Source organism: Xenopus laevis, chromosome 5L, assembly GCF_017654675.1.
Source record: "Xenopus laevis strain J_2021 chromosome 5L, Xenopus_laevis_v10.1, whole genome shotgun sequence".
NCBI lineage: Eukaryota > Metazoa > Chordata > Amphibia > Anura > Pipidae > Xenopus > Xenopus laevis.
The window spans coordinates 113,569,956-113,597,370 of NC_054379.1; the positions used below are offsets into that span (position 1 = coordinate 113,569,956).

Here is a 27,415-nt window from a genome sequence, read left to right on the forward strand (position 1 = left end):
CCAGGCATGAAAAACTAAATTTAATAGATCTTTTCTTGCAGCCAGAGGACTGTCCATCTAGCTATGGCCCTATAGGGCAAACAGCAGAAAGTACATTAGCGTTGGTGTCAGTATAAATCACCAGGTGTAAAATATTTAAATCGGGAAAGTGGCAGAAATTCACTGCTGCATTTTCCAGCGCTTATGTAATTTAAATGTTTTACCACCGCAGATTCACACCGACACCAATGCAAAGGTATTCTGCCATTTTATCATCCACATTGGAGGAGATTTAGCACAGGTAACACAACATACTACATGCAATCATCCGCAGGACCGTAGCTGGAGTACATCTTCCAGCACTTCACTACAACCCTTGGCTTTAAGGACTCTTACTGACAAACAGTTGAAGCTGCGCTCCCCTGCGTTCCATTTTTCTGCGTTTAGCCGCAGGGGAGCGCAGGAATAGACGCATTAAGTTCTTTTCAATGGGGCTGTACTCACATAGGCGCGTGCATTTTTCCTGCGTTCGGGCGCCTACACGCGCCTGTGTGAGTACAGCCCCATTGAAAATAACTTAATGCGTCTATTCCTGCGCTCCCCTGAGGCTGAATGCAGAAAAACGGAACGCAGAGGAGTGCAGCTTCAACCACTCGTCAGTAAGAGCCCTTAGAGGGAACTAGGGCACATTAGTTTAAAGGAAAACTATACCCCAAACAATGTAGGTCTCTAAAAATATATTGCATAAAAAAGCCTGCTTCATGTAAATAAACAATTTTCATAATAATATACTTTTTAGTAGTATGTGTCATTGAGTAATCATAAATAGAAAATTGCCATTAAAAAAAACATACATGTTAGGTCACATGAGCCAATAAAGAGACAGACCTGTGTCTTTTGCTCCCACACTTCTTCCTGTTACAGTTAGAGTTGCAGTATTTCTGGTCAGGTGATCTCTGAGGCAGCACACAGACCTGCACGAAATGGCGGTTCAAGGCAAGAGATGTAAAAAGGCAATATTTACTTAAATAAATATTCCAGTTTGGTTAGATTCTTTATTATGCCTCTTCATTTGATATACACTATCTGTTGCTCAAGTATTCATTTTGGGGGTAAAGTTTTCCTTTAAGTGAATAGTCTGAGCCTGCCCCCCCTTATTATGCCAAAGCTTCCACTCCCCCAATCAGTTATGCACTTGCCTAGCTTTACAACCCTTAACCCAAAAACTAAAGCTCTGCTTAAATTTTCTAACCGTGAAAACCTGTATAAATGCTGGTTATAAATAGCATAAAAATATGACATACAAGCCTTCAGTTTATAATGTTTATAGAATGGAGATCTTATTTCAATTAAGGTAACGCCACATGGGGGGCAGACACTAGGGTTGCCACCTTTGCTGATGGCTAAACCCGAACACAGGGGGGGGAGATAGCATTGGGGGTGGGGCAGTGATGTAGGAACAGGCATGATGACATCAGAGGTGGGCACAATGATGTTGGTGGAGTTATGATACCAGGGTGAGTGTATTGCATCACTTTGATGCAACTGGTTTGATTTCTATCCAGTTAGCGAAAGGTTTTAAAGTGTTGATGCCCAGTTCAAAACCACACAGGTGGCAACCCTATCTCTAGCTATATTTTACTTGATGAGTAAGCCCAAAACTTTAAATTACAGGTATGAGTTCTATTATACAGAAATCAGTTATGCAGACATCTTTGAAATACAGAAATGATAATTTATAAAAAAGAAATCAATCTTATTTTTGATTGATTTGCTTTTTTTTTTGTATCTGTAATAAGAAATTAACTGCACTTGATAGTAACTAAGCCATGTTGAGGTGAGTATCTTAGTATTTAAATGTTTTTCATTTACTGGCCAGATGATTGTTCGAGTTTCATAAGGCTGAAAACGGAACAGAAAGTTGAGCCCCGAACAGGCCTTACAAAAACCTAACTGTTCGGGTCAAAAAGGAACAGGTGGCAACCCTAGCAGACACACAATGGATTTTGGTGCAAAAATACATACTTGTGTTTCCATGCTGAAATCCGTTCCAACTCTCTGTGGATGCAGACTCACCATCTCGCAGAAGCTTGTTGAGCAGGTGATTATGCAGGCTGAGAATCAGTTGCATGTGACACTACTCTTGAAGCTAAAATGATTACTAGGGACATTTGCCAGAGGGCTAGCGTGATACAAGAGAACTATAGTAAAACGGATTGTAATGTGACACACCTAAATAACAAACATGATTTACAGTCATGGTTATAAAAATACAACTGAACTTCACATACCCCTTTTTTTCTAAAGGTTCTGTACAGATGGTTTAACATGCACTTGCTAAGGACATATTTTTAACACATGCACTGCTGCTCAGTGGAATAAACTAAAACAAAGTGCATGTCTAAAGACCAGTTAAAAGAGAACCTACCCCTTGGAATGGTATACTTTTAAAGAGCTGTAATGATTGCTGCCCCTCAGTAAAAATAAATTATACCTGTTAATTTACAAGAACCCTTTGCTGTGCTGTAATAATTATTTTAAGGGTGGAAAAGGGCTATTTCAGACAGTCAAGCCTCTGCATCATTTGCACTGTTTTCATTTAAACCCAATGCTCCCCCCCCCATTTACAGGGTTGCCAGGTTGACGGTTTTCCAGCCAAATTGGGCTACTAATTTAAAGCCCAGGCGGGTTTTGAATGTACAAACTAGCCAAGGTATGGATTTGGGCTACTTTTTGGGCCTTTGATTGGTTTGTACTTTGGAAACCAGCCAAAGTTTTCTGTTGTCCTAATGTGCCAAGCCTGTGTCTCCCAATGCATGTTGGGTAATATAGTTTTAACAATTTGCAGCCTGCCAAGTTTAATGTAAGTTGAATGTAAGACTACCAGGGCCGGATTTACATAGCGGGCGCCCCTAGGCCCCCCCCCTTTATTCATGCAAATTTTCATAATATGGGCCAGAGCAATGTGGATTGGGCACAGGAAATTTACTAATTCATTGTATTTCCAGCGCATCCCCAGTGTTTTTGAACCAATGTGGGTGTGGTTGGGCAGCATGCCGCCCCCTAAAATCCTGCCGCCCTAGGCCCAGGCCTAGGTGGCCTTTCCACAAATCTGGGCCTGTAGACTACAATACCCAACATGCAATGGGTCTGACTAGTGTAGAAGTCAGGAGTTACCAGATTTTGGGCTCTGTACCCCAGTTTCCCTTCACTCTTAAGCATTCTAGTGTTCTCAATTTCAAACAATTTTGGGGCAAAAATGTACTGGCCACCAAAATGTCTATAGGACGAACAGTTTTACCAATATTTATTGAAATTGTATATGTATTAGGGTCATATGGGGCCCCTATACCTCCTGGGCCCCCCTCTGTATTTACGGGATGTGACGGGGTAATCTGTCCCATTTTACTTCATGGAAAAATTTGCAAATCAGAGAAAATTGAAAAAGGCTTATTTTTAACATATTTATTTTTTTTGTACATTTATTTTCACAGGACATGTTGTGCTAGTTTTGGAGTACTTTTGAAGTGACTCTTGGCTGGTTTTGTAGCTGATTTTGAAAATTAGACCTGACAACCTTGCTGCAACACCACACAACTGTTGTTAAACTACAACAAAACTCCTTTTGTACACAGGACGCTCTATGGCCAAGGCAATAATGTTAGATACAGTTCCCACATTTCTCTAATGCACCTCAACAACATGTTGGCAGCACCCGCATGTGAGTGAAAGTAGTAGGGCGGCCTGATGTAAGGAGCGCTTGGATTGTGAGGAGTGAGACGTAGTGCAGCAGCTGAGGGCAGACTTCCTGCTTGTCAGGGTAGGGCTGTGAGACAAGCCGCAATTACAGCTGACACAGATCTGCTCTCAGCGAGACCACGCGGGACGGGGGGAGACTGATTTAGTGAAGTAAAACTGTTAAACTACAGTCTACAGCGGCTCTGTATGTCTATCCGCGCGCCATGTGATTGTAGAATGGGCTGCAGACGTGTGTGTCAGTAGAAAGAAGATGATTGGGAGAAGGAATGGAACCGGTGACAGCGCCGTGGGCAGAGCCGGTGTGTGGAGCTGGGACTATTTGATCACCTGCTTCGCACAGGAAAAAGTTTGTGTGTCGTTCGTGCTGTGGCTCCTGTCGTGCCTCTTCTGGCTCACCTCCTGCTCCATGTAACGCAGCTTCGCTTTCCTGCTTTTACTTTATGGTTTTGAGACAGTTCTGTCTAGTAGTGAGTGTACTTGTCTTTGTGCCACAATGGCCCCCACAGCCTTCAGCTGCAAAATACACTGGGGCTCATTTATCAACACTGGCCAAATTTGCCCACCCCATAGCAACCAATCCGTGTTTAGCATTTTAAAGCCAGCTGCAAGTAGAACAATGAATGCAACAATCTAATTGGTTGCCATGGGTTATTGCCCAGTGTTGATAAATGACCCCCACTCTCTCCCTCTCTTGCTTTCAGAGAATTACTGCTACACTGATAGAATTTAAAGTGTAATATAGACCATACAAGTATTGAAGCCATTGGCAAGTGCCCTGCCCATTTTAACTAACTGAGCACAGATTAGGACTAATGACACCCATAAACACTGTTTTTTAAGGAGATACAGTGAAACATATATATCCTGATTTTCCTCAATTTACAGTTTTTTGTGTTCCTACCAATATATAGTGCAATTTCCTGATTTTAAGTTTTCCTGGATTTTATTGTTTTCCTTGTCTCCTGAAAAATGTACAATGGGGATTCTTATTCTACTGTATATGGGGTTATTCGTGGCTTGTGTATTACATTTAAATAAAGAAAAGCAAGGTGCCAAACGTAATATGGATGGCTTAGCGGTTATCAATTCTGCCTTGCCTCACTGTGGCCCTCTGAGTTTCATATTACCGACCCTGTGACATCAAGCTCAGAAGGCCTACAGAGGAGGATGGCCAGCACCTGCATAAAATGGTCATGGACCTCCTCACTGCAAACTAATATCCTTATTTTGTACAATAGGGGGAGTAAGTTATTCCTATTATAAATTCCACAAGAACCATAAATAATCTGTTAAACATAAACTTCAGTGTTTAAATAATAATATAGGGGTGTTGTGGTTTAGTGAAAGTTGTACATTATAAAAAAACGTGGTCTAGATATATAGATATATACATACACATTTATAAAAATAACTTAAGGAATCTTGACAATAATTAGGACTTGGAGAGGCAGTATATATCCCTGTTTAAGTATATATGAGCTCAGTTATTTGGACATGTGCTGAACATACTTTGTACTTATTGTTTTAATTAAGCAATATCTATGTTTTTTGTTATTTGTGGCACTGAACAAGGATGTGAAGCCAGTTTTAATTTAGCACCTCCTGGTCCCGCAGATCACAGTAAGGGCAAATAAAACAAATTACTAGTCCACTGAGAAGCCCTCTGATAATGAGTCACTCAAAGGCTGTTGCTTAGAGAAGGAAGAGGTAGATAAGGAACTCAATTTGATAAGGGACTCAAATTGCCCATGTTTATAACATGAAGGAGGAACGATGTTCTGTGAAAAAAACAAACTTAAATTAGTGCTTTAGAATGGCTAAACGTTAGGGAAACATATGGATTTTTCAAGATAATTTCTATTTATTGTGCTAATTTTTATCATTTATGTGAATGTTATTGTTATGGTTTGACCATACCCTTGGAATGTATTGCTACAATAGCAAATATAAATGTGCCATCCAAGTTTATAAATATTTAATAAACAACAAGCTAAAAAGTATTCATTCGGGGAAGTACTTTTTAGCTTGTGGTTCATAAATAAATATAATTGTTTTAATATTTAAATACGGTGTGTTGATAGTACAGGTATGGGATCTGTTACCCAGGATGCTCAGGACCTGGGGGTTTTTTTTGGATAATGGATTTTTCTGTAATTTGGATCTTCATACTTTTAGTCTTCTACATTAAAGGAGGCATATTATGTAAAAAAACAAGAATGTGCCAGTGCTATAAATTATTTATTATTTTAGGCTGTGCAGGGAAGACACGGCACTTAAAACATTGCACTGTAGGATAGGAACCAATCAGCAGTTAAACTGACCTAATAGGGAACTGAAACCTGTCTTTGCTTGTGTGACTGTAGGGCTGTGATTGGCTGTTCCTTTCCTACTGTGCTTCTGGCAGGGACCATAAGGACACGCCCACCCATCATTTGAAACAGACAAGGACCAGTGAACATCTATAGGGAGCTCCAGTAAAGGGTCCATTTTTAAAGACAGTATTAATTTACACCTAAAATTAAAACAGTACCATATAGTATACATCATTGCCAACAAAATTCACATTTATTTATCCTATACGTCTCCTTTAACGAAACCCAATAAGCTGGTTTTGCTTCAAATAAGGATTAATTATATCTTAGTTTGAATTAAATACAAGGTGTACCGTGTTATTAATACAGAGAAAAATAATATTGGATTGTTTGGATAAAATGGTGTCTATGGGAGATGGCCTTTGCATAATTTTGCACTTTCTGGATAACAGACCCCATAGCTATATGTATATAGTGTTGAGACATAAAGTCAGACTATTTTTGATATAGGTTTAAAGGTTATAGCATTTGGTCTGCTGACAGTTTCAATTTCATTTACTAACTATAAAAAATGTCACAGTAGTTTTATATCTGGAAAACTATATGAAATAAGAAACCTTATTATTTGCATAAGGCTTGTCTATTGTAAAATGAAAGGCTGCCTTTTTATTTCTCCTTCAGACAATTTAACTTACGATGTACAAGGAAATCCAGTCATGAGGCAACTGTTTTTTGGAATATATATAGATTTTTTGGCTCTATGTGTAACACCATCGGAGCACTGCTGTCCCAGCAACTCGCTATCCAGGTACGTTATGGGAAAACTAGGGGGGTTGTGGATGCACACCTGAGGCCAATTTCAAAAAGTTTAAAGCCCTGTCTAAATGATTCAAGTAAATATGCAAGTGCATGTAATTTTGAAACAGGGTTTTTTTGTTACAAAGTTCTGATCATAATATTGATAAGCCACCATACCACGTCAAGGTAAAACCCCACATGGTGGTCCCAGCAACTCGCTATCCAGGTACGTTATGGGAAACACACTCTCTCTACAGAAGGGTTATTCATCACACATCTTGTTTAAAGAAAAAATATTTTTAAAACATTTGTGTGAAGGGAGAAAGCAAGAAAGCTAGACTTTATGTGAAGCATTAAAGAAGAACTAAACCCTAAAAATTAATATAGCTAAAAATGCCCTATTTTATATACTCAATGTATTGCACCAATATAAAATTTCATCTTCTCAATAGCAGCAATGATTCAGGACTTCAAACTTGTCACAGGGGGTCACTATCTTGGAAAGTGTCTGACACTCACATGCTCAGTGTTCTCTGAGCAGCTGTTGAGAAGCTAAGCTTAGGGGTCAGCACAAATTGTCAAGCAGGAAATTAGCTTTTTTTCTGTAATATAAGCTGATGCTATAGGGCTGATTATTAAATTCTGATGTTAGGTTCTGGACACGTCCGGATCTTCGCTGTGGGTTACGCCACAGCTTTTTTTTAAACCGCCACGCGTACCGCGCCAAAAACGCACCGAAGATCCACACCTGTCTATAGCTTTAGTTGCATTGGTTTCTGTGCTGCCATGTAGTAATTATCTCTATTAATTACTAACCAGCCTTATATTGTGACATTTATATTCTATGTGTACTATATATTATAAGTCAGTCTCTAAGCTCAGTAAGTGAGAGCAGCACAGAACATGTGCAGTGAATCAGCAGAAAAGAAGATGGGGAGCTACTGGGGCATCTTTGGGAGACACAGATCTTCCCTCTTAAAGGGCTGTGGTCGTCTTGGGCTGATACAGAAGCCCAAAACCTAATGTACAACATTTCTATCCTACGTCTTTAGTTAACCTTTAGTTCTCCTTTAAAGGAACAGTAACATCAAAATATGAACAGAATGAAAATATAATGTACTGTTGCCCTGCACTTGTAAAGCAGAAACTGTACTGTGGTTTATATAAACAAGCTGCTATGTAGCCATTGAAGCATAGGATACACAGACAATAAAAGATATGTTCAGAAGAATTCCATTGTATACTACAGAGTGTATCTGTTATCTGCTGTGTATCCTGTGCCTTTTTTCCTTTTTTAGTTTTGAATGGCTGCCACCATGGCTACACAGCAGCTTGTTTAAATAAACTATAGAAGAGCTTCTGAAGCAAACAGGCCAGTTACATGCAATCAGTACTTTATATTTGCATTGCTTTAATGCACTTTCATTGGTGTTACTGTTCCTTTAATGTAATTGGGCTTCTGTAGGAGCTAGAAACATAGATCTAGGACAGTAAATATTTTACCATGGGGTTTTTCCTTGGAATGCCTCTCTGCATGCTTTGAGTGAGTGCTTTGTTCAGCACCTGAGCATGCAGATTTGTATCCTGGAAGCGTGCCAAACAGTAACGCTCAGGAGCAGGGCTTCCAGATTTGGCTGAAAGGAATAGGGTAAGAATGTTCAGTGGTTTCAGAGTTACCTGTCATATCTATGTTCTTTGCCACAGATTGTATATTCTGTTTACTTTGTTTACTAACGATGCTTCTCTTTTCTCGAGTTTATAATTAGTACTAATTGAGTTTCTGGCAGCCACAACATAACTTACAAGACACAAAAAATGTCATTGAAAGGCGGATAAAAGACACATTCAACTTAGTAGGAACATATTGTATGTTGTAGATCAATGTTTTAAAGGTTTTTTTCGGCTTTGTAAGGGGACATGAGGCAACGACACACAAGTTCACCTTTAAGTTAACTTTAAGTATGTCATAGACTGGCAAATTATAAGCAACTATTTAATTGGTTTTCATTTTTTCTTTTTCATAATTTTTGAATTATTTGCCTTCTTCTTCTGACCCTTTCCAGCTTTCCAATGGGGGGTCACCCAATTTTCTGAAATGTATTGTTATTGCCACTTTTTATAACTCATCTTTCTATTCAGGCCCTCTCGTATTCATATTCCAGTCTTTTATTCAAATCAGTTCATGGTTGCTATGGAAATGTGGCCCCTAGCAACCCGATTGTTGAAATTGCAGACTGAGTCTCTTAATTAAAAGCTAAATAACTCAAAAACCAATTGCAAATTGTCTCACAATATCACTCTCTACATTATACTAAAAGTTATCTCAAAGGTAAACAATCCCTTTAATTACCTGTTTCTATAGTAGGAGGACGGTGCACATTCAAAAAGGATCTTGGGCACCCACTCTGAACAGCATGGGGACCTATTTCTGGTCCTGAGTCATAGGTTATGAAACCCTGTTGTAATTTGTTATAATATAAGTACCTTTTATAGGTCCCATTTTCTGGGTCCTTTGTTGCAGCCGTGCCACATGATCACTTTAGCAGCGGGTTATTGGTCTTGTCAATTCATCAAGCGAATGACTCCCACTCTGCTAGGTTCCATGTCAGACATCTCCAAGCTTTTAAAGTACTGCAGGTTTCAGTGATAAATGAGCCTGATAACAGACTTTTTTTTTGTCACTTTCTATTTGTGACCGTTTTTTTTTAATACAATACAGAATTTTAAAGTTTAATTCTTTTTCACTCTTGTGTACCATTTCTGAAATAATTATATTTTCCTTCACTGTCCCCTCTCAGCATCTGTTCTGTCCTCTTTATGCAGGAGCTCGGTGTCGGATTTTGATTGACAAGTTTAACATATCTTGGGGTGGGGTTCCCTAGCAGATATATTAAAGCATTAACTGATTCCAGCACAAACAAAATAACTGACTTAAGCATAAATCCTGCATGTAGAGAGACAAGATTTCTGGTGATATATTTACAATGTTTCTTATTTCAGCGTGCTGAAATTTACATTATGGGTCCCTCTTACTAGCTAGTATATCTACAACGCTATTGTTCAGGAGCAATGGAAGATTCCTGACACAAATTTGAAATATGTTTTTATCCCTTGTGTAAAGAGGCCTTTACATAGGTTAAAATAAGTTGTATGATTACAATGCTTTTTTGGAGGTTCAAAATAATAGACAGGATAATATATATGACTGGATAATATATTAGGAAAACATTTCATCTGTGTGGAAAGAACATGTTTTTTACTAAGGTTATTTTACTGAACATTTTTAAAATTATTATTTTAAATGAATGTTTTAAATGATTGCCTTAGTGTAATCTTTTTTTGGAAGTTCAATCTTTGCACGTGTCCTGATTTTATTCATTGTTCTCTCTTCAGGTGTCAGAAAAAAATTAGGATCAATTCTTTGCCAGAAGTTACACATGTATAGAAGTTGTTAAAACATATAATAAAATATAGTATTTTTCTATTTCTTTTCTTTCAGGTCATTACTGGATTCTATATGGCCATAGCAGATGTTGTACACTTTTTATTAACCCTCTACCCTGCTTGTACCTACAAAGATAGACCGCGATCTAGTAAGTAAATGCTGGTAAATAGATGTTCCTTGTATCATTGGCAACTCATTAATAAGGAATATATAGATTATGTTATTAAAGGAAAAACCAAGTTCCCAAAGGGGAGTTTTACCAGACAATCTTGTTATGAGGCTGATTTGTGGCTTCTCAGATGTAGCAATTCCCTTTATGTAGAATATGCAGGTAGCTTGCCAGGAGCTATAAGGATTTCATAACATCCCCCACAGGGTGAGCTGGAGGGGCATAATGGTATCTTCTAGGTTTTATTTCTGCTATACCTGGAATGTGACTGATTTGCCTTATGCCCTGTAATTATTATGGACACCCCTTTCTGTAGGTCTTACCCTAAACATGGTGTGTTTCTTTTGATGTGCCATAAGTAAAAGGGATAATGTGAAAAAATTGGTTTTTTTTCAAAACGCATCTGTTAATATTGCTGCTCCAGTAGAATTCTACACTGAAATCCATTTCTTAAAAGAGCAAACACATTTTTTTATATTTCATGTTGAAATTTGACATGGGACTAGACATATTGTCAGTATCCCAGCTGCCCCCTGTCATGTGACTTGTGCTCTGATAAACTTCGGTCACTCTTTACTGCTGTACTGCAAGTTGAAGTGATATCACCCCATCCCTTTCCCTCCTAGCAGCCTAACAACTGAACAATGGGAAGGTAACAAGATAGCAACTCCCTAACACAAGACAGCTGCCGAGTAGATCTAAGAACGGCACTTAAAGTATAAGTAAACCTTTAAAATAAGTGAATGTAAAATTAATGAGGGGGCTATTCTAAGCACCTTTGTAATTTACATTCATTATTTATTTATTTATTTTCCAAGATATTAAGGGATACATGTACTAATATGAATGAATTTTGTTACAACAGCACCACCTTCTGGTCAGTTTCCTACCAGTCTGACCACCAAGTAGTCAAGGAAGTTGTCAGGAAAAAGAAAGAGGCTGCTCTGATGTTCTTCTGCTTAGGAATAAAATTAGAAACATTTCTCAAATCTTTCCTAAGCAGAAGAATATAAGAGCAGCCTCTTTTTTTCTCCTGAAAACTTTCTTCACCTGAAATAGCTGCCTACACTCCAATATTACAACTAAAAAAATATATATTTGCTGGTTCAGGAATTAAATTTTATATTGCAGAGTGTAAACAGTGCAATTTAGAAATAAAAACTACATCATAAAAATAATGCCAGATGTCTTTAAAGGGTTTTTACAAATGTAATGGTATCAAAACAAGTATCTTATGATACATACTGTGATTGCACAAATAGTAATAGTAAAATCTGTAGATAAGCATTTCAGAATGCCAAACTCGCAGCCTGTTGTGAACTATAGCTTCCAACATGACATAGTAACATATTTATATATGGACCGTCCAGTCCATCAAGTTCAACCCCTCCAAATGATCACCAATGTGCATATATATCTATAGAGGCAATTTAAATAGAACCTATTTTAAGCACATTTATTTTTGTGACAACATTTAGGCTGTCGTTCTCGGACAAGGAAAAAGTCGATTCTGTCTGCTCTCTCAGTCACTTTATTTGCAGTTGTTGGGTGTAACTTACTGAATGCCCATAATTACGTATCCTATGATGTGTCTTATGTGCCACAGAGAAGGCTGCTTGAGTCTGCACTACAAGTAAGTAAATTGGCCTTTGGACTTATCAGTTAGCACAACACAAAAATTATTCACATTTACAGATAAACATTTAGGGGGTTATTTACTAAAATCTGAATTTATCTCATTATTTTAATAAAAAAACCATACCTGAATGACCTTATTTATTTAAAAAGCTCTAATTAATTGGTTCTGGGAAAAAACTGTACGAAAAACCGTATCGTATGATTTTTTTCAGGCTTGTTCCCTGAATTGTTTGGTTTTTTTCAAGTTTTTGCCCGAAAGGCCCGAAATTATTGGATTTTCGGGCACAGACCACGATAACTTCCAATTAGTATAGGGACCTCTGCCATTGACTTATACACAGCCTCCGCAGGTCTGAGATGACGGATTTTTAGATTTGGGCTTTTTGCTGCATTGGGCTTTAATAAATCTTGAAATTTTATATATTTTTTTACTGTTATCATGTTTTATAATTTTTCTATAACTGATGCAGAATTTCTGAGAGGCCAAGTAAATATTATGTATTTATGCATTTAGGGCATTTCATCTCCCGATTTTACTAGTTCTTTAATGGGTCTATATATTTGTTTTCTGTTGCATGTTTTAACAATATATGGCCTCACACCACAATAAGACTGCCCTCTACACACCTCCAGTAAGCAGAACCCAAACCATGTTAGTAATTAGTGTCAGCTCCTGTGAAAATAATATACATATTTCATTTGATAGTGTTTATACACCTTTTCTACATAAGCCCTCTTCATGTCAAAAAGAGGAGTATACTTTCCCTTTAAACACATCATCTGCTATTTAGGTAACCTTGGTCTTCAATCTGCAGGTGGGAAGTAGATAGGGCTCATGTGAAAAGGTGGACAACACAATCAATATAATGCCATTCATGGCTCAGTTTGAAATATAATATTGGATGTTTTATGGTAAATACAAAAAATATTGAATTTTTTTGTACATGCCTAGTGTCCCTGTATGTTTACCACTCTTGTTTGCCCTTCAGACCTTCGTGGGATTTTTTTTATGTGACAAAATGGCAGCTAAGTATATTGTATATTTTCCGAAAGGAAACACTGTAGGCAACGGTTCAAGTGAAAGCCTTCCCCTTTTATGGATTGTGGCATATGATCTTTTATTTATGTGTTTTTACTGCTCAGACAGTGATTGCTAAAGGTCACAAGTCAGTGGTTGCCAAAGGTTGCAAGATAGATCCAAATCCTATTTGTTTGACAAATAAATATGAGCCAAGGTATAGAAAGGAGTATGAACGCTGTCTGGTAGTAGAAACCATTTATGGAATACACAATAACATGTCTGTCTTCGGAGAATGTTAAAGTTCCACAAGGAAAGCTTTCATTATACAGTAGGAATCCAGGTGCTCTTATTGTTCATTCAGAAGCAACTTCTCAGTTACTGGATATGTCAGTCTGGTTTAATTAACTGCTTGTAATGAATAAGCCTTCAGAAGCTTGCTAAGAATGAGCCTTCAGATATTATGATCTATTCCAAGTGTTGCTTTAATAGATGACCTTTAAACTTTCTTTATTAAGCAATTAATACTTTGGGATCGCCTTCACCCGTTATAGTCCTTCTTGTTAATGTATGCCAGATTAAATACAATATAGGAGGTAACATACTCTCATTTGAAAATATAAGGATATTAGAAGTCATTGAAAAGTTCCATGCCCATGAAAGCCACAAGCTGAGTTTTATGATTATATATAAATATAAACGTGAGCATTTCGATGGCCAAAATATGTATGATTATTAAGATGTTTGATTCCATTAGCTCTTGAGGATATAATGGGTATAAAATGATAAAAGCATGTATCATTTACTAGTCAGTTACTTCATATGAGGCACCTTTTATTATATATGGGGGTTATATGTTTATGGACATTTTACATGGTTCTGTTTCAAGGTGTATAAGTAATAAATTATTCCAAAAGGCAAGACAGTATCATGTACCAAACTAAAATCTCACTAAAACAGAGAGCTGGTCCAGGTGCACCAAGACCTTGAGCCAGAGTAGTATAAATACATAGAGACACAAATAACACATCCATTTATTTTTTGTGAAAGACCAGATAAGCAGCCTTTTGTGCCTGGGGGTTGTTTTTGATTTTTGCTTTATCCAGCTTAATTCCAGATGTCAGATATTTGCATGATCCTCTACAGGCTGCTTTATATTTTGCTAAATCATTAAAACAAAGGATTTTACTTGGTATTTAAAAAACAGACATGCCCATCCAAATCAAGGCCAACGATCAAGTATGTCTGTGAAATAGCTTGGGGTTGTTGTGTGTTGACAAGGATTGGGGTTGACAAGTATTTCACTTCTGATTGTATGTGTGACTGTGTGAATACACAAACCCATTTATTTGAAATTCTGTGGCTGTGTTTAGCCCATTATGGGATTTGTTTAACGTAACTGAAAAGAGATTGATTTGACCTTTTAGATGGTATATTACTCTAAACATGCCCACGGTGCATTGCTCAGAACCTCCATGCCAGGTTATTTTCTTTTGCCTTAAAATACTTTTGTTGAGATGTGTACAACTTTTCTTTGAACATGTGACTTTAGTAAATTTAACCAACATTTAAAGATGCAGTAACACCAAAAAATAAATGTGTTTTAAAGGAATTACAATATAATGCATTGTGGTCCTGAGTATTGTTTAAAGAAACAAGCTGCTGTGTAGCCATGGGGGCATCCATTCAAGCATAGGACACAGCATACAGTCATATGAAACATTTTGGGAACCCCTCTTAATTCTTTGGAGTTTTGTTTATCATTGGTTTCTTTTAATATATAACATGCCTTATGGAAACAGTAGTATTTCAGCAGTTACATGAAGTTTATTGGATTAATAGAAAATATGCAATATGCATCATTGCAAAATTAGACAGGTGCATAAATGTGGGCACCCCAACAGAGATATTACATCAATACTTAGTTGAGCCTCCTTTTGCAAATGTAACCGTCTCTAATGACAAAACTCAAAATAGGTTGGACTGGATACTGGATGGCGGTATTTTTGACCATTCGTCCAAACAAAATCTCTCCAGTTCAGTTACTGTAAATTTGATGGCTGCTGAGCATGGACAGCCTGCTTCAAATCACCCCAAAGATTTTCCATGATATTCAAGTCGGGGGACTGTGGCGGCCATTCCAGAATATTATACTTCTTCCTCTGCATAAATGCCTTTGTAGATTTCGAAGTGTGTTTAGGGTCATTGTCTTGTTGGAATAGCCAACCCCTGCGTAACTTCAACTTTGTGAATGATTCTTGAACATTATCCTGAAGAATTTGTTGATACTGGGTTGAATTCATCGACACTCGACTTTAACAAGGGCCCCAGTCCCTGAACTAGCCACACAGCCCCACAGCATGATGGATCCTCCACCAAATTTGACAGTAGGTAGCAGGTGTTTTTCTTAGAATGCGGTGTTATTCTTCCGCAATGCAAAGCTGTTTTTGTTATGACCAAATAAATCAATTTTTGTCTCATCAATCCAAAGCACTTTGTTCCAAAATGACTGTGGCTTGTCTAAATGAGCTTTTGCATACAACAAGTGACTCTGTTTGTGGCGTGAGTGCAGAAAGGGCTTCTTTCTCATCACCCTGCCATACAGATGTTCTTTGTGCAAATTGCGCTGAAATGTAGAACGATGTACAGATACACCATCTGCAGCAAGATGTTCTTGCAGGTCTATGGAGGTGATCTTTGGGCTGTCTGTAACCATTCTCACATATGACGCTCCTGTATTTTTCTTGGCCTCCCACACCTGGGTTTTACAGAAACTGACAGTTTAAATCTCTGAGATATCTTTTTGTAGCCTTCCCCTAGACCTTGATACAGAACAGTCTTTGTTTTCAGATATTTTTGCAATTGGCCATCTTAAATACCTTTTCTCACGATTGGACACACCTGTCTATGAAGTTCAAGGCTTAATGAGCTAATCCAACCAATTTGGATTTGCTCATTGGCAGTAGCTGTTGCCAGTAATCAGTATTGAGCAGTTACATGCATTCAAATTAGCAAAATTACAAGGGTACCCACATTTTTGCACAGCCAGTTTTTCACATTTGATTTAATTCCATACAACTGAATACTGCTTCACTAAAAATCTTTGTTCAGAAAACACACCAGTACTCAGATGTTCCTGTGAAATTAAACACATACCACTGTCATCTTTCTTGTTGAAAGTGGAGTAAATTTTTATGAAGACTGAGAGGGGTTCCCAAACTTTTTCATATGACTGTAGATAACAGATAAGTTCTAAAGAATCCCACTATAAACCTTATCTGTTATTTGCTGCATACCCTGTTCCTTTTGTCCTTTTTCAGTTTGGAATGGCTGCCCCCATGGCTACAAAGCAGCTTGTTTATATAAATTATAGTTTTGTTTCTGAAGCAAATACAACAGTTTTACCAGTATGGTTCATTATATTGTCATTCCTTTAAAACTCTTGCATTTGTGAATTCTTGCATTTTGTTCCTTTAAGCTATTGTGTAATCCATGTTATTAGATGTTACTCTTATTTGTAATCAGCTTGCCGAGACATACTGTTTGCTTTTCCAGGAACGCACTGACATTGTGGGCTTCACACTGGGAATTATTGCTGTTATTGTAACTTGGACAGCCAGGGTACCCCTCATAACAAAAGTAGTAAGTACAAAGAATGATCTGTATTTTGAGAGTGACAATTATATAAAATGTAAAAAGACTATTGGAAATGTTACATTTTATATAACAATTCATTGTTACTTAACTGTGTAACTGGCAGATTCTCATTTGATGTCAATATTTGCTCAGCCATTCCATAAAAAAACTGCAGAAATTATTTTGATGTACTTTGTAGTTTGATGGACTCTGTGGTCTCAACTTTTCAGAATTGGACTGCCCTGTACACCCTGGTTTTCGGAAGTAGAAGCCTGGTGCACAGTGTTGGAGGGGTCGGCACCCTCCCAAGAAGTCAATTACACAAATACACTGGCACTCACAGCAAGTTCAAGCAGGGAGGTCCCCTTGCATGTTTATTTGCAGAAATGCAACGTTTTGGGGCTGTACCCCATTGTACAGGGGTAAACGTTGCATTTCTGCAAATAAACATGCAAGGGGATCTCCCTGCTTGAACTTGCCGTGAGTGCCAGTGTATTTGTGTAATGTTTTCAACTTTTCCGACCCATTACAAATTTGCAATCCTCGGCATGGATTGGGATTTAGTATCCTGAAAGTTTGCATCAGTTTTCTGTCCAGTTAGTCATTGAAGATATTGGCTGAATTAGAGCTAGAGCTTGTCTTTAGGTTAAGTAATTACTTGCTTGTTTAAATGCTAACTAACCATGGCAATGTTGTTTTGCAGTGCAAGGGGAAGGTGTTCCCAGTTCTGCATATCTGGGCTATTTTGTTTTCTTCTCTCGCCAGTGTGATGTATGCAGTTTCTGTCATGTCTCATGACCGCCGTCCTGAATACTTTATAAGGGCCATTCCTTGGTTTCTTATCTCTTTGGGAGCTGCTGCTCTGGATGTTGCTGTATCCTTATCTAAATGTGCAGGTTGTGGAACACTATTTCAAATCATCTTGTGACAATACACAAACACACACACACACACACACACACACACTCTCTCTCTCTCTCTCTCTCTCTCTCTCTCTCTCTCTCTCTCTCTCTCTCTCTGGCCCAATAATCTTTGGACAGAGACAACTTTTTTCTTATTTTGGTTCTGTACATTACCACAATGAATTTTAAATGAGACAATTCATCAGCTTTAATTCAGTTGAACAAAAAGATTGCATAAAAATGTGAGGACCTAAAGCCTTTTTTAACACAATCACTTAATTTCAGGGTCTCAAAAGCAATTGGACAAATTAAAAAACTGAAAATAAAATGTTCATTTCTAATACTTGGTTGAAAACCCTTTTGCTGGAAATGACAGCCTGAAGTTTTGAACTCATGGACATCACCAGATTCTGGGGTTCCTCCTTTTTAATGCTCTGCCAGGCCTTTACTGCAGCGGCTTTTAGTTGCTGTTTGTTTGTGGGCCTTTCTGTCCGAAGTTTAGTCTTCAACAAGTGAAATGCATGCTCAATTGGGTTCAGATCAGGTGTCTGACTTGGAAAAAAGTTGTCTCTGTCCCAAGATTTATATATATAATTTTTTTCCTCCCAAATAAAAGCAAAAATGTTAAGTAAAGAAACTCTAACTTTGTGTCTGTGGTTATGTATAATTGTGTGTATATGTGTGTTTATGTCAGTGTGTATAGTTAGCATACCTCCCAACTGTCCTGTTTTTAGAGGGACAGTCCCCCTTTTGACAGCTCAACCAGCAGTCCCTCATGTGTACTCAAAAGTCCAGTTTTTCTCTGCATTGAACAGCTAGAAAAAGAAACAAAGTTTCTAACTTAATTGGCTTTTGGCAGAAAGCCCACAACAGCCAGAGCAGAAGATAAGAAACTTTTGTAACAATTTCTAGATAAGCAAATAAGTAATTGTAACAATAAAAGATAACAGGTCCCTTAGGAAATGTTAGACTCACAGCTTAAAGGGCAATTCATCTTCATTAAAAATACCTGTAATTACTGAAAAAAACCCACAGAAATATGTTCAAACTTCCATAACCGGGGAAATTTTGTAAAATGAACATGGTAATTAGGTACCACAAAAATGGGCAAGGTCAAAAAATTGGCGCACTACGTGCTACAACTTTTTTTGTCCCTCTTTTTATTTCCAAAATGTTGGGGGGAATGTAGTTAGCTATATATATATCTATATTCAGCACTGATCAAAGAGCCAGGTTATAGAGGGAGCATACAATATGCTTTGTAGATGAAGTGACTATGACGTATGTCACAAATTAGTGCTGTTGAGCTTCAAAATATAAAAAATACATTAAAAGTAAGAATGTAAGTGTGCAAAGTGGAACAGCCATTTTGCAAAAAGTGCCTCTCGCTGTGGCCCATGCTTGTTGTTGAATCTACCCCATTCAAACTTCTTACAATCACATTCACATTGTTGGTTATTTTGGCACTTTCTCTAAGCTGTGCGCTCCTTCTGTAAATAGTATTTTTGTGTGACCAGCTTTGAATTGAAATAGGCAAGAGCGAGCCTGTAGCCATTCAGCACATTGACTTACACAGGATGAGAACATCCTGTTGTGAGATATTACCAGTTCAAATGTTTGTAAAGAGCTAACGGACAATTCCACAGTTCCCTTTTCAGGTTTTAGAGCTGCACTGGAGATTGCACCTGTTTTAGTTTTTTTTTTAAATGCCGCTTTATTTTTTTTTGTAATGAAAACAGTTCTGTAAAATCCAATAATGTATCCTTTTAAATGTTATGACATAATAAGGCCCAGAGGGTGGTTGAAAAGCAAGAGTAAAAATGTCTATGTAGATGTATGCACTTTTTTTCTGTCATTTTTTAAAATTATTTTTTTTTCTACATTGGTTTGGTGACTATAACACACAGTTTAAATGTAGCAATTTCTATACAGGCACCACACTTATATATTCCAATTAAATTATTTGGAGAAAACGTATGCTATTCACTGTGATCTATAATTTGTTGTTGTTCAGTACTTAACCTACTCATTCTCCAGCTTATGTTTCTGTATTGCCTAATGAAAAATACGTTCATACCTCCAATGACACTGGTTTCTATGCCAGTGGATGGTTCAGACAAAGTTGAGTTGCTTGCACAGGATGATGATGAAGATGAGGAAGAAACAGATGGAAACCACAATCCTGCAGAAAAGAGAAGAAGGGTAGGCTTGTTCTGGGCTCATGTCCGTTACCTGAGCTTAGAGGTGGTTCACCTTTGTTATCTTTTAGTATGTTATAGTATGGCTAATACTAAGCAACGTTTTAATTGGCCTTCATTATTTTTTTTTTTTATATAGTTTTCCAATTATTTGCCTTCTTCTTCTTTTTCCAGCTTCCAGATTGGGGTCACTGACCCGATCTAAAAACAAATGCTCTGTAAGGCTACAAATGTATTGTTATTGCCATTTTTAGTACTCCTATTTCTATCCAGGCCCTATCCTATTCATATTTCAGTCTCTTATTCAAATCAGTGCATGGTTGCTAGGGTAATTTGAACACTAGCAACCACACTGCTGAAATTGCAAAATGGAGAGCTGCTGAATAAAAAGCTAAATAACTCAAAAATCACAATTCCTAAATAATGAAAACCAATTACAAATTGTGCCAGAATATCACTCTCTACATCATTCTAAAAGTTAATTTAAAAGTGAACAACCCCTTTAAAGGGGAACTCCAGCTTACAAACCACAATTTGATAAAGAGGCCTACAAAACACAGATACCCTTTATATATCCATCAGAGCTACCTGTTTCTTCAAAAAGTATGATTAAATGCCATTTTCTATGTTGAAATCCAGCTGTTTAACAGTTCTTCTCTTTCTGCATCATTTGAAATCCTGTCAGGGAAGGAGGGACTAAACAAATTGTACAAATTGTAACAACTTCTCCACAGCTTACAGACAGCATGCAGGAACTATATAACCCACAATGCATTGCACTATGATGTTCTGTTCCTTATTGAAATAATGTGTGCAGGGAATTGTGGGGTTTGGATGCTGATACAAAGTACCGTATATACTCGAGCATAAGCCGAGTTTTTCAGCATCCAAAATGTGCTGAAAAAGTCTACCTCGCCTTATACTCGGGTCAGCGGGCAGTAGCTGAGATTGCAGTCACTTTTAATCATTCCTATACCAACAGTTCACTTGGGTAGAGACTGCAATATCCCACAATGCCCTCTGTTGGTTATATGAAAGAATAACAGTGCGCCCTCTGTTGGTTATATGAAAGAATAACAGTGACTGCAATATCACACAGCACCCTCTGTTGGTTATATGAAAGAATAACAGTGCGCCCTCTGTTGGTTATATGAAAGAATAACAGTGACTGCAATATCACACAGCGCCCTCTGTTGGTTATATGAAAGAATAACAGTGACTGCAATATCACACAGCGCCCTCTGTTGGTTATACGAAAGATTAACAGTGATGGCAATATCACACAGCGCCCTCTGTTGGTTATATGAAAGATTAACAGTGATGGCAATATCACACAGCACCCTCTGCACATGGTAGTGGCACAGTGGGACAATGCACACAGTAATCCGTTTGGCAATTCTCTGTCACCATCAACTTTGCAAAGAAGCCCGGTTGATCGCTGGGGGGGGTCGCTTTGGCAGAATGTGCGCTGCTGGGAGACAGGGCTGTAGTTGTGTCTAGGCTTATACTAGAGTCAATACTTTTTCCCAGTTTTCGTAGGTAAAATTAGGTACCTCGGCTTATACTCGGGTCGGCTTATACTCGAGTATATACGGTAACAATAGTCAGCCAGCTCAGTAAAGTAAAGATCAGCAGGAGAGCAGGGAACTGTCAGAAACCATTCAAAAACATGAAAAGTCTGTATATTGTTTTACTGATGTATATTGCAAAGTTGCTTGAAATTATGTTTAGTTTTCAAAAAGCTTAAATTATGTTTTTGTGGAGTTCCCCTTTAAGCTTACGATTGCAATATATAGTATAGTACAATGTAAAAATTAATATATGAAAGTTTTTCTTTTAAGTTTTCAGCAGTCTTTGCCAAATTTTGGCTTATATTTTCCTTTTTCAGCAATTCCATCCTCTGTACACACTTTTTCCAATTTTCACTCTGCCCCAGCGGCAAAGATTCCTGCAATTTCTTCAAGCAGGTGTATTTTTCCAGTGATTTCACAAACCTGCTCTCCTAGGTCCTAATTTCTACCCTTCATTTTATTAGCCAACCATTTCAGGTCTCCTCCTATCTGCATCTCATTAGTTCTTCCAGACCATCTTTCTCAGACCCATGTTTACTCGCTGACTGCTTAAGTTATTGCCAAACACACACACACACACACACACACACAATATATACGTCGGGCATTGATACTATGCAACAATAAACAATTGAGTTTTTATAACAGGGAGTGCTGGTCTGAAGATAATTCGTGTATACAAAATTACCGTGCACCCCTCCCTTTGCTGAAGCTTAGCCTTGGAGTGCGGATACTCATTTGGAAGTGTGTGTGTGTATGTATGTATATATATATGTATATATGTATGTATATATATGTATATATATATATATATATATATATATAATTAATTTAGTAATACATTTAGTGATATGTAGGCATCATACATAGGCCTGGGTGCTGTCCAGAATATGATACATATGCAGAGATGAGAAGGCTTATGAAGTGATGAAGATTTTTATTGTTGGCTTCTTTCATGGACACCTTATAAATATATCCAGAACAATATTTAATCTCATGATTTGTTTGTAGAAAAGTTGGACTCCGTTAAATATGATTCCTGACAAAGGGCAGAACATCAAGAAAGCACTTGGACGATACGTGAGACTGAGCGTTGAACAGGTGCAAGAGGTAAGACTGAGCAGTCTTAGGAAATTTTATCCACACAGCTACTTGTATTAATAATGAAACGGACTACATTTAATGCTATTGCAACTTGATTTATAATATGAAGATGCAATAGTAGTATAGCCAGGGGCGTAACTACAGAGGAATCAGACCCTGCGGCTGCAGTGGGGCCCAGGAGTTATAGGGGGCCCCATGAGGTCCTAATTAATGAGCAATTTCAACATAAATTGATAAAAAATTACAACCTCTGGATATGTTGGGGGCCCTAAAATTAATTTGCTGTGAGGCCAGTAACGTCTAGTTACGCCATTGAGTACAGCCAGTTTTATTGTCATCTCCTTATAGCTGTACTAAACAGAATGTGAAGTGAAGAGGGTTCAGTCCAGTACTGTCCTAAACATATGAACTATTGAAAAAAGCATAATGCAACAAAACATATATATTAAAGAGGAAAGGAACTATTGCAAAAATTAAAATGTAATATAAGCTTCATCATACTGAAATAAGAAACTGTCTAAATTAAAAATTCTGCATGGTTTCTGAAATAATCAAGTCTTTCTTCACTATCCCTCTCTCAGCATCTGTTTCTCTTCATTCTCTCGTCTTGCAGCAGTTGGGTGTCACATATTCATTGACAGTTAGATCCAATATATCTCATAGGGGGGCTCCTTTTACCTAGAAGATGTAATAGAGCTCACTCTATTAAAATCACCAGACATCATGTCTCTCTACATGTAGAATTTGTGCAAAAGTCAGTTATTTTTGTTAGATTTTGTTTTTATTGGAATCAGTTATTTTAGTCATAGTCACGCCTCTGACACCATAAGCCCCCCCCAATACGGCCCACTCCCCTGCCCCGAGTTAGAGGGGCCAAAAGGTGGCAACCCTAGTTTATATAGGGTTCTATGTGTAATGGCATTACCATATTTTAAACCTTTCTGGATAATGGAGCATAAGAAAAATGGAACACCAAAGGAGCCAATTAATCATCCGTTAAAAATGGTGAAGGCATGCCCAGAATTAAGCGGGCAGCCTACAATATGTTCTAGGCATGCCTTCACCATTTTTAATGATTCTTCAATAAATTTCTATTTTTTAACAGACGAATAATCGGCTCCTTTGGTGCTCCATTTTTTCTTGTGCTCTATATGGAGCTTGGCTGTGTGGGATTGCAGTGTTTGTGCAGCACACTTGAGCTGAACTCTGATCGGTAAGTGCTCCTGTGTTAATAAATTGGTTTCTGGATAATGGGTCCCATGCCTGTACTATAATACTTGCCATTGCCACACATCAGACTTAATGCAACATGTACCATTATGTTACTGTCATTGCAGAGCAAATCAGCTGAATGCTTTACCTCTTCATTAGTTACACTTGTACACTCTTCAAATGCTTGAGCAACACAAAAATGTATGAACTAAGTGATAACACAGGTGCTTCACCTCATTTGTCTTATGTTATTTCACAAATTGTATTTATTATCCTTTTGCCCTAGCCGTTAATATTCTTAGCTTCAATATTTAGGTAGGGACTGAAGAAGTGAGGTTACCTGGTGATGGAGAGACTAACGCTGGGACCAACAATGAGCCTATTTGTTACCTAGACCTACCTGTATATCCACCGGATCATGTGACCGTAGCTCAGCTGTGCTCTGCCAGTTCTTCTGAGATTTCTTCTTCTAACAATGAACTGGAGGTATGTGGTGTTTCCTTCTCCAGTTCTTTCTGCTTTCTTTATATTTTAAGAGAACATGAATGGATTGGTCTAGATGAAAGGTTGCTTGAAAAATGTATTAAAAGTTACATACAACACACTTTAGTGGGGAAAAAGTACTGGTAAAAAATATTTACAATATATCAATAAGATTTCCTTCTGCTTGAAGTCACATTTTTGAGAGTGAATGAAATATCATGTGACTTAAGCCTTTGCTTTAATATTTGACTTGGTGTTTTGTCTGTTCTTTTCCTACCTTTGGTTCTTTATGGAACATTTCCATACAGATTAGTAACGGTAGATTTAGTCACAGAATCAGGCTAATGCCACACTTGAGTGCAAGATATATATTTCTTTAATCTTGTCATAACTTTTTAGGAGCTCAGAGACCGTAAAATCCATTTAAACCAACCGGTATATCGGAATACAAATGAACTGAAATGTTTCTTTCACTCATACGAGAATTCTCAAGATTATAGAGCATGTAATTCAGCAGATGCCTGTGGGACTTTAGGCATTTCCCTTTGGGCACACCCAGGTATGTCTGTATTAGTGGCAAAGGCCAGGGCAAAATAGATATTGTGGAGTCCCAGCACTGAAGGTTGCTGATTTGCATTCTACAGAGCTGTCAAGCTAGAGACAAAAATCTTTCCCTGATCATTATTGTTGGTAACTAAAAGGGGTGGTTCACCTATTAGTATGTTATACAGTGAACAATTCTATGCAACTTTTCAATTGGTCTTCCAGTTTGCTTCCAGTTAGTTCTGTATTTTTTTTATATGATCTCATATCCTTAAGATGTATCATAATCATCTGGAGAGGAAGACATAATGAAACAAGATGGAGTGAATTACAAATAACACAAACCAGGCTGAGTAAAGAAAAGGTGTAAAGTGGTGGGGCGGTGGGCCGGATGTGGGCTCTCAGTTGGACAGCACAGCCCTATGGTGTTCACTTACAGTATATATATATATATATATATATATATATATATATATATATATATATATATATATATATATATATATATATATATATATATATATATATATATATATACTTAACCTCAGGGCAATTGAATATGACTTTATCCCATGTATGTCAGTCTGTTGTCCTCAAGTAACAGGTCAAAAGGCAGTATAATTTATGGATAATATTATATATGCCTCAATGCTTAGGGATTTTTTTTCTGCCACTGGAAAAGCATTGTGTGTCTGACATCAGTTACTGAATGCTCCAGGAAGACCACAAATTTCCCATTGCATCTAATATTAGAAATTATCCTTTGTTATTTTTATTGTTCAGATGTTGATTAAAATTATTCAAAATCCTATTTTATCACATTAGTCAAGCAAAATGAACTTTAATTACACTATATAAATTATTTGAATCTTGTTTCCTTCAGTCTGGGAATTCATAATTATAGCAAGCAGACAGCAGCCATTTTGTGGATACTGTTATTAAGACAAGCCATGTATCAGCTCAAAATCTTGTTTGTGCACCAGAATGGGGGACCTGAATTCCATCCCCATGCCCTGGTTACACTATTAAACGGTGAAGAGATGGGGAGAATGTGGGGAGAGCAGCGACATCTAGTAAGTGCTGAATGGAAAGTGAAAGCAATTGTCTGCCCCGCCTCTATGCCCAGGGCATAGAGGCGGGGCAGACAATATTTTATTGACAGCGGAGATTTTTAAATGAGTTTACAACAGCTATGAATGCTTTAATAAAAAATAGAAATTGGATTTCATGTTTAATTTGAAAAGGACTTTTATTATACAGATTTTTGTGTCTGGGTGACGGGTCCACTTTAAGCATATTGGGATATTGGATATCTGAAAAGCATTACTGATCAACCATCATGGCAAATGCTTGATAAACATCTGAACCATGCTACTTGCACTGCTGGCTGTTCAGAATACTCGCTAGGGTTCCTATATCCATGCATTCCTTACCTAATGATATTGCTGCTACTATAGGTATGGGACCTGTAATACAGAATGCTCGGGACCTTGGGCTTTCTGGACAACGGATCTTTCAGTAATTTGGATCTTCATACCTCTGCTAGAAAATCATGTAAACATTAAATAAACCCAATAGGCTGGTTCTGCTTCCAATAAGGATTAATTATATCTTAGTTGGTATCAAGTACAAGGTACTGTTTTATTTTTACAGAGAAAATGAAATCATTTTTTTAAAATTTGTGTTATTTGGATAAAATGGAGTCTATGGATACTGACTTTCCGTAATTCGGAACTTTCAATATAACGGGTTTTCTGATAACAGATCCTATACCTGTACTACTTTTTAGGAAGTGTAATGTGTTATGTGCAATAAGAGATCATTGTAGTTTATTATTTTATGAATTTTTGCAGTGGGACTTTGACGATTTGGATCCACAGTGGAGTAACAATTCTTATATATCAAATATTCATCCCAAGGACAGCTCTGTATTGAGCACTGCTACTGAATAGCAACTCTGCCAAATTGTTGTGATCAGTCACCAAGGATTATACAGCCAATAAAAGCAGCAAATTGCAAGACTTTCACCACAGATGGGGCATCAAGAGAGAAGACTTCTGATAAACTATGCACCTCACCAACTATAGGAGTATTTCTTATTAGAAAGCTTCATTTGTCTGAAGACTAATATGACCATGTTTCTTGGCAACAGTGAATGCACAACAACAGCAGCAGCAGGATATTCTATACAGGTCATTAGAGAAAGTGTTTGATGTTGACCTGTTAATTGTATTGAGTTGTGAAACACAATATCTGGAAACTGTATGATGAAAGAACATCTTTTGGAAAGTTTCGGAATAAACTTAGACAAACATGAACACATTGTTTAAGGTGCTTGAGCTAATATCTTTGCTTTATTACAGATTTGGATTCATATTATTTATGTGTGTGTGCATATATATTCAGGGCCGGATTTACGTAGTGGGCGCCCCTAGGCCACTGCCATTCGTCGCCCCTGTCCCCTCCCCTTTATTCATGGAAATGTTCATCATCTGGACTGGAGCAAAGGGGATTGGCGCATGGGAATTTAAAAAACGATTGTATCTCCAGCGCATCCCTGGTGTTTTTGAACCAAAGTGAGTGTGGTTGGGAAGCATGCTGCCCCACTAAAATCCTGCCGCCCTAGGCCCGGGCCTAGGTGGCCTTTC

General features: G+C 37.6%; 1 protein-coding gene across 3 annotated transcripts; it reads left to right on the forward strand.

Annotated features, from left to right (window-relative positions):
• The first annotated feature begins 3,485 nt into the window (after positions 1 to 3,485).
• Positions 3,486 to 27,146, forward strand: tmem44.L (transmembrane protein 44 L homeolog). Of its 3 annotated transcripts, none has more exons than XM_018263639.2 (11): positions 3,486 to 4,146; positions 6,732 to 6,858; positions 10,348 to 10,441; positions 11,941 to 12,095; positions 16,674 to 16,760; positions 17,458 to 17,628; positions 19,694 to 19,858; positions 22,437 to 22,535; positions 24,057 to 24,227; positions 24,624 to 24,783; positions 26,621 to 27,146. In XM_018263639.2, exons 1-11 carry the CDS (start codon positions 3,989 to 3,991, stop codon positions 26,629 to 26,631), a joined length of 1,398 nt encoding a protein of 465 aa, XP_018119128.1. In that variant the 5' UTR covers positions 3,486 to 3,988; the 3' UTR covers positions 26,632 to 27,146. The 3 variants fall into 3 exon arrangements, with proteins under 3 accessions (XP_018119128.1, XP_041419238.1, XP_018119130.1); XM_041563304.1 differs by having other exon boundaries at positions 3,486 to 4,037; XM_018263641.2 differs by lacking the exon at positions 24,624 to 24,783 and having other exon boundaries at positions 3,498 to 4,146.
• Positions 27,147 to 27,415: the final 269 nt, after the last annotated feature.

Bases quoted from the DNA above. Each gene is read 5' to 3' on its own strand.
- tmem44.L (XM_018263639.2), top strand. From the start codon at position 3,989: ATGATTGGGAGAAGGAATGGAACCGGTGACAGCGCCGTGGGCAGAGCC. The intron at 17,629-19,693 runs GTATCCTTATCT...CTCATTCTCCAG, and splicing joins CTGCTGCTCTGGATGTTGCT to CTTATGTTTCTGTATTGCCT. The intron at 19,859-22,436 runs GTAGGCTTGTTC...ATTTGTTTGTAG, and splicing joins CTGCAGAAAAGAGAAGAAGG to AAAAGTTGGACTCCGTTAAA.